This window comes from Salvelinus alpinus, chromosome 10 (genome assembly GCF_045679555.1).
Source record: "Salvelinus alpinus chromosome 10, SLU_Salpinus.1, whole genome shotgun sequence".
NCBI classification, from domain to species: domain Eukaryota; kingdom Metazoa; phylum Chordata; class Actinopteri; order Salmoniformes; family Salmonidae; genus Salvelinus; species Salvelinus alpinus.
In genome coordinates, this window is record NC_092095.1 from 16,542,017 (window position 1) to 16,550,616 (window position 8,600).

The following is an 8,600-nucleotide window of genomic DNA, read 5'->3' on the forward strand; positions in this document are numbered from 1 at the left end:
TGATGATAAGGGATTTTAAAACGCAAATGAACAATGCCATCTCTCACATTTATCCTCCCGTGTGCTATTAACCTTATTACCTGCCTCTGTGTAACCTCTGTTCCCCTGATGAGGCCACTAGAGGGCGATGTGGTTATTTGACTGCAGGAAAGATACCTACGATATACTAGGCCTACTCAGTTTGTATGTGTTATCAGATTAGCTCCACTAAATCAGAGTATGCATGCCAGTGTTTTAACGATGTATCATTCCTGCAACAGCCAAATATATAATATGCATTTCCCAAAACACAATGCAGAGAGAACATTCACTAAGTGTGTCGTTGGAGCACGTGTCGATACTGATAGTATCAAAAGAAAGCTTTCCCCATTCAAATCTTACCTTAACACTACACTCTTAGAAAAAAAAGTGCCATCTAGAATCTAAAAGGGTTCTTCAACAGTCCCCATAGGACAACCTTTTGAAGAACTGTTTTTGATTCCAGGTAGAACCCTTTTGGATCCAATTAGAACTCTTTTGGGTTCCATGTAGAACCCTTTCCACCTAGGATTCTAAAGGGTTCTAAATGGAACCCAAATTTGTTCTCCCTGATACCCTTTTTTTCTGAGAGTGTAGAATTATTCCACAATACTGATGACGGATCAGCTCCTACACAGATATTATCACCTAGGGCAAAATAAATATTGAGGCGGCTTATTGTAAAGCTTGTCCTTTAATAATGCAGTAAATCATCTATTTTCAGTGTGCATGTTGTTACACATTATGAAATATATTGAGGCAAAAAATACAGACAGTAAGCCTACAATTAGCAAAATAGAAGTCAATTGAATAAATAAAATATATAGGTCTATGTAGCCTGTACTGTACTTATCTTCCACTCCGTTCCCCCGCCTGACTCTCTACCAATGCTACCAGATGGTTCTTTCTATTGTTGTTATTTATTCGGTACATTTTAATAAATCAAACAAACCAATGAAATAGCTCAGGTCTAGATGTGTCTGCTTAGTAGCCGAGGCTATGTGGCTGCACCATCAACTTGTTCATTTAGCAGACATCACCTGCTGCGTATTCTCAGTCAACACATATATTTTAAGAATATAACAAAACCTTTCGGTTTCTCTTATAATAAAAACCTGACCGTTTTAGAAAATAATATACTACAGTCCAGTTACAGCTTCTTCTGACAAAGAAGAACCAGAAAAAGAAGTGTGTTTTTGGGGTGTTCTCGCAGGACAGAGGATGAGTCATTCTTACATTATTGTTCTAAATTCAATCACCCTCTTCTTCTTCATCCTCATCGTTCTGTTAATTCAAACTCAATTGTGAAGTCATGTGCACAATTATCAGTTTCTATTTGGTTTATATCGCCCAGTCATTGACATCATTAATTCAGTGAGGAGAGAGACACATTAGCGCCTGGGGACCAGTGGAGGCTGGTGGGAGGAACTATAGGAGGATGGGCTCATTGTAATGGCTGGAATGGAATTCACAGAACTGCCTTGCATGCTGCTGAAACGCACGCACACTCAGGCATGCACACGCACGCACACACACACACACACACACACAGTAACTCCCACCTAATCCCGTGATGAGGTTTTCATTGGATGAAAATCACCCTTGGGTGGCCTGTCTCGTAAAAAAAGCTTCAAAATTGGAATGTGTAACATGTAAACTTGTGCTTGTGCACAAAACAGGGAGCCCATGTTTAATTTACCTTGCACAAGTAATCTCTCTGAACAAGTACAATCAAGCATTTCATGTGGGGATTTGTTTAATCTCAAGTGTTTGTTTCAGATAGAAATGTAAAAAATAAAGATGTTATTCCTGTTACAGTGTTATTGAATGTTGAGCATCATAAATTATAAACTACTGATCTGAAAGGGCAGGATTCAGTCAGTAGCGCTGCAGTTCCTCGTTGTAGCCCATTTGACATTTAAAGGCAACAGTGTTAGCAGAGACTGCATTCACCGGTAAATGCTGCCGACTCAATCCGATATTGCTTTTGAATATCAAGTGTGCTATAGGGCTGAACTTCAGTGAAATGGATTGAATAGGGCCCCTACCAATGATGTGTAAACCCTGGATGACTGACAGAGGGCGGTGTACTGAAGCCACAGTGCAGCCATCTTTACAGAAATGCATTTATTAATGTCTATCATCGTTTTTAGCACGTATGTTCTATTACAGACAACTTAAGTCATTCTTTTAAATTATGTTATGTTAACTGAACATAACAATTAAAAATGTCAACAACAAAAAAAAAACTCATTTTGATGTAAAATGGCGCCGGAGAAGAAGAGAGAGGTTTACGTGTCCCCAACCAATTGTGTTTTTTGTTCGTTTATTTGCGTTGTATGTAACTTATTTTTGTACTTATTTTGTACATAATGTTGCCGCTACCGTCTCTTATGACCGAAAATAACTTCTGGACATCAGGACTGCGATTACTCACCATGGACTGGCAGAATCCATGTTTTCCTGCAACGAGTCTGACGAGCCCAATGCGAATTATATATTCCTTTCTCGGGAATAGGCCCAGATCCCCGTGATCTGCGTGAAGAAGAAGCGGAGAAAATGGGGCCGTGTTTTAAGCAGACCACCAGAGTGCCGGTGCCCAAGAACACTAAGGTAACCTGCCTAAATGACTACCGACCCGTAGCACTCACGTCTGTAGCCATGAAGTGCTTTGAAAGGCGGGTCATGGATCACATCAACACCATCATCCCAGAAACCCTAGACCCACTCCAATTTGCATACCGCCCTAACAGATCCACAGATGATGCAATCGCTATTGCACTCCACACTGCCCTTTCACACCTGGACAAAAGGAACACCTATGTGAGAATGCTATTCATTGACTACAGCTCAGCATTCAACACCATAGGTCTCATCAATAAGCTAAGAACTAAACACCTCCCTCTGCAACTGGATCCTGGACTTCCTGACGGGCCGCCCCCAGATGGTAAGGGTAGGTAACAACACAAGTTTGCCGACGACACAACAGTGGTAGGCCTGATCACCGACAATGACGAGACAGCCTATAGGGAGCAGGTCAGAGACCTGGCAGTGTGGTGCCAGGACTACAACCTCTCCCTCAACGTGATCAAGACAAAGGAGATGATTGTGGAATACAGGAAAAAGAGGACCAAGCACACCCCCATTCTCATCGATGGGGCTGCAGTGGAGCAGGTTGAGAGCTTCAAGTTCCTTGGTGTCCACATCACCAACAAACTAACATGGTCCAAGCACACCAAGACAGTTGTGAAGAGGGCACGACAAAACCTATTCCCCCTCAGGAGACTAAAAAGATTTGGCATGGGTCCTCAGATCCTCAAAAGGTTCTACAGCTGCACCATTGAGAGCATCCTGACTGGTTGCATCACTGCCTGGTACGGCAACTGCTCGGCCTCCGACCGGCCCAGTACATCACTGGGGCCAAGCTGCCTGCCATCCAGGACCTCTACACCAGGTGGTGTCAGAAGAAGGCTCTAAAAATTGTCAACGACACCAGCCACTCCAGTCATAGACTGTTCTCTCTGCTACCGCACGGCAAGTGGTACCGGAGCGCCAAGTCTAGGTCCAAGAGGCTTCTTAACAGCTTGTACCTCCAAGCCATAAGACTGCTGAACACCTAATCAAGTGGCTGCCCAGACTATTTGCACTCTTTTACAACACTGCTACTCTGTCTGTTGTTATCATCTATGCATAGTCACTTTAATAACTCTACCTACATGTACATATTACCTCAGCTAACATTGACTCTGTACCGGTACCCCCTTGTATATAGTCTCGCTATTGTTATTTTACTGCTGCTCTTGAATTCCTTGTTACATTTAGTTCTTATTCTAATCTGTATTTTAAACTGCATTGTTGGTTAGGAGCTTGTAAGTAGGTAAACCTGATCACCTCTATTTGAAGGAGATGTGTCGTGCTGCATGAGTAAAATGGTGGTCACACCAGATACTGAGTGGTTTTCTGATCCACACCACTACCTTTTGTTTAAGGTATCTGTGACCAGATGTTTATCTGTGTTCCCAGTCATGTGAAATCCATAGATTAGGGCCTAATGAAGTTATTTCAATGGACTGATTTCCTCATGTGAACTGTAGCTCAGTAAAATCTTTGAAATTGTTGCCTGTTGCTTTATATTTTTGTTCAATGTTGTCTCCTACTCATCACTTTAACCTGATGAGGACAGGGGGTGCTATTTTCACTTTTGGGGAAAATCGTATGATATTTAAACGGCCTCGTACTCAATTCTTGCTCGTACAATATGCATATTATTATTACTATTGGATAGAAAACACTCTCTAGTTTCTAAAACCGTTTGAATTATTTCTCTAAGTGAAACAGAACTCTTTTTACAGACCATTTCCTATCCGGAAGTGAGATTTCCAAAAGCGAAGTCTCTCTTCAAGAGCTTGTCTATAAAAGGGCATGTCACTTATGACTGTAGAAACACGTCATACACCTTCCCCTGGGTGTCATGCGGAAGTGAGAGCAGAAATGACTTGATTATCTCGTTCAGGGATTGTATACAACCTCTTGGAGTGAGAAGTGCGCCATACATTTTTTTGGGAAGGCGCGAAGTTGGATCTGGAGTCGCCTCCTGGAAAACCGTCGTTATAGGTGAATATGATCTCTGGCTTCGATTTTATTTGATACATGTCACAATATCATCCTAAAGTATGTTTTTTCAATATAGTTTAATTATATTATTGAAATGTATTCTGGACTTTAGACGTGATGCGACGCAAGAATTTTGTCAAGACGGAGAGGTTAGCACAGCACGGCCAGTGTGCTTGCTAATTCAAGAGGGAAATCGTTCGTTCTGGTTCCAAATAAAGACGGTTCTGAACAAAGGACCCCTTGGAGAACATTCTGATGGAAGATCAACAAAGATAAGGACCCAATTTGGGATACTATTTCATATATCTGTCGAACTGTGCTATCGCTAGCGTTTGACTAGAATCAATGCTGCTGTGTGTTAGCTATTGTAGTAAGCTAATATAACGATATATTGTGTTTTCGCTGTAAAACACTTCAAAAATCGGAAATATTGGCTGTATTCGCAAGATCTTTGTCTTTCATTAGCTATCCACCATATATTTTTCTGAAATGTTTTATGATGAGTAATTAGGTAGTTGACGTTGGTGTCTGTATTTACTCTGGCTACTCCCATGCGATTTCTGACTGTAGCTATGATGGTAGCTATGATGGTAGCAGTAATGTAAAACTGATTTATATTTATTTTCCGAACAAAACATAGATTTATTGTGTAACATGTTATAGGACTGTCATCTGAGGTAGTTTTTTCTAGGTTATTTAGGTTGGTTCTAGGTTAGTTAGGTTGGCTTGTGCATGCTACCTGCATGCTACCGTTGCTGTGAAAAACTGTCTGTCTGTCTTTTGTATTTGGTGGTGAGCTAACATAAATATATGTGGTGTTTTCTAAGTAAAACATTAAAAAAATCGGACATGTTGGCTGAATTCACAAGATGTTTATCTTTCAAATGCTGTATTGGACTTGTTAATGTGTGAAAGTTAAATATTTCAACAACAAAAAAATGTAATTTGCCGCTCTTCCTTTTCAGTGGAATGTGGGAGGAGTTCCGCTAGCGGAACTCCTGGCCCAGACAGGATAATAGATGTCATGTGCACAGTCTACCACACCACTAGGAGGTGACACTCATGTTGATACAGTCAATCAATCAATCAATCAAATTTATTTATACAGCCCTTCTTACATCAGTTAATGTCACAAAGTTCTGTACAGAAACCCAGATTAAAAACCCCAAAACAGCAAGCAATGCAGGTGTAGAAGCAATTGATCTGTTCACATCAGATGGGTAAAAAGTCTGTGTAAGTCTATGGCGAAGTGCATTTTAGCAAAGATGGTCTATTGTGTTGAAAAGATATTTGAGTGACTGCTCTAACAATAGAAATATGTCTTCAAAGATGAGAAGCAGACGGAGGCGAGATCAGGTGGGACCATTCTAGCCAATGAAAGGGCAGATATGCATGTGAACAACAGACCATAGAGATATAGAGGACTCATTTTTGTATCTGTGCCTTTATAGCGTCTGTGCCATTTTAAAGTAGTCCATTTTCTTCTGCTTCACTGGCTGATTGCTCCCAACTCATACGAATCCCCACCCAGTTGACTACTTTAAAATGGTGGAAGCCCTCAATGGCAGTGTCCATTCTAAAATGGGTTATATCCATGATGAGTTCTCTATCTCATTGAAGTTCGGGTACAACTCTGATAAAAAGTTGTTTTTGAGTAGATTGTCGAAATGACACGTGCATCCACTTATATCAGTGCATTCGTAACAACCTAACCATTACAAAACTTCTATTCGATCAAATAAGCCTCGCGTAGCAAATTAGCAATAACATTTTTGGTTGACTAATTTTCACATTTTCTCATTGACCTCCTCACTTCGTGGGCTTATTTTCATGGACAGATTTAGTGTGGATTAAAACCTCTCGCCTCACCTCTTGCAGTTAACCAGTCAACCAAGCAATAGGATAGGTTTCAACAATATGCAAGGAGGCAGCGGTTAGAATTGTTAACATCACTGATGGTAAACTGTCAGGGTTACAAAAGAGATGTGTTTGGCTATTATAATACATCTTTAGTGGTTAGAGAGGAACATTGTTAGCATACATCATGTCTTACTGAGAAGATCAAATCTCACAATATATGTTGGTAAATGATCATGGCCAACATGTTTTGGTGAGGTTTGAGTCTGTTTAACCTTTCTTATTCTCCAGCTCCTCCACCTCCCTCTCAATGACACTCAGTCTGGCTTCGAAGGCTGCGGTTATAGAAAGATACATTAGGACACTGAAACTTAGTGAAACATGTTTTTAGGATAACAGTTCATTGCATCAATTTCTTTGTATTACCTGTGTTCTCCCTCTCACTGGCTGTTACTCTGGCCTCCAGGGCTGACACCACATGAAAGGAAACCATTAATAGACAAATATAACAGTTTTTTTCCTAATAAAAGGGAAAACAATATTCACTTTTCTTTGGTTATCTGTTAATTACCTGCTTTTGCTCTCTTCAGGTCCTCCACCTCCCTCTCACTGGCACTCAGTCTGGCCTTTAAGGCTGTAGATACAAAAAATACACTTAGTAAACTTTAAAGACATAATCTGTAATACAGGTAGCCTAGTGGTTAGAGTGTTGAGCCAGTTACTGAAAGGTTGCTAGATCGAATCCCCGAGCTGACAAGGTACAAATCTGTCGTTCTGCTCCTGAACAAGGCAGTTAACCCTCTGTTTCTAGGCTGTCATTGTCAATAAGAATGTGTTCTTAACTGACTTGCCAAGTTAAATAAAGGTGAAATATATATATATTTTAAAATACATTTTTTGGGCCAAACGGCAGCCCACTTTCTTGCTATAAAGCTGATCATTGCAAGTCTATTATTGATAGCCTATTTGTTTTATACAATGCAGTGTTCCACATTATTTGAACAGTCTCTTTCCTTGGGTGGCCCAGCACAATATATTTCCTAACTCAATGGAAAGCAAATTCCATTTCTATACTGATTTGTGAATTTCATATTTTCATATTGCACAGCATGCTGCCAAATTCAGTGCTGGTGCTATGGGGGAAATTTAGGCTAGAGCCCTAATAAGCATCAATAAATTGTCAATTAACAGTAAATCTACCTTCATTTAATACCTGCATTCTCGTTCTTCAGTTCCTTGATCCTGCTCCTCTGCTGCAGTTCAGTATTTGTGACTCTGGGCTCCAACTTTTGTTGCACCACCGTGTTGCTCAGCTCCTTCAGCTCAGCCTTGATGCTTCCACTTTCTCCCTGAGCCCATGCTCCAGACACACAGAACAGCAACACCAGCAGAGCTGCAGCACCCCTCATTTTCAAACAACACTTCTTCACAAATAATGCAGTATATGTCGACTGATGTAAAATGTAAAAAACTAAGTAAAGGATTCTGATCAAGTGAGCTGACAGAGCCGCATGTCTTTAGAGTCTGACGCTGTAAAAGGATGACAGAACTGAACTTTCCAAGAAACACATTGAAAAGAAATGAACCAATCATTAGTGGGACACCACACCCATATCAAAGCTGTTACAAACACACACACACACACACACACACACATAACCTTTCACATGGGCACTTACCACGCTCATATGCCATCTGACATTTTCGTTGTGTAACTGGTATATCACGTGTCAGCTGTTGAATTATGGATAGAAAGTCAAATACATATTGTGCCACAGAATATGATGGAGACTAACTGTTTTAACCATTCTTTTACAGTCGGTCATATTTCCAGTCATTCCAATTAATTTAGTACCCCTTGATTTTCAAGAATAGGACTTGGAAATATGGATAAGCTAAATTGTTTTACATGAGCGTAACCCATAAACTAAGGACTTATTAGCCTACTCTGTTTATTTTGTTGTCACGGGGGACTGATTGCGCTCTTTAAATATTTTTTAAAAAATACTGTAGAATTTCATTCATTCCTATGGACGACAGCTCCTTTTGGGGAGTACCAAAATGGCGGTCGGTGGCTTCAAAGCCTCTAATTGGCCAAAACATAGCATCAG

The 8,600-nt window shown here is 40.5% G+C and overlaps 1 protein-coding gene across 1 annotated transcript; it reads right to left on the reverse strand.

Annotated features, from left to right (window-relative positions):
- Positions 1 to 5,713: 5,713 nt before the first annotated feature.
- On the reverse strand, positions 5,714 to 8,040 carry LOC139531335 (fibrinogen- and Ig-binding protein-like). Its single transcript, XM_071327810.1, has 4 exons — positions 7,703 to 8,040; positions 7,061 to 7,123; positions 6,916 to 6,957; positions 5,714 to 6,824 (listed from the first exon to the last, which is right to left on the reverse strand). The coding sequence occupies exons 1-4, from the start codon at positions 7,896 to 7,898 to the stop codon at positions 6,760 to 6,762; spliced, it is 366 nt and encodes a 121-aa protein (XP_071183911.1). The 5' UTR covers positions 7,899 to 8,040; the 3' UTR covers positions 5,714 to 6,759.
- Positions 8,041 to 8,600: the final 560 nt, after the last annotated feature.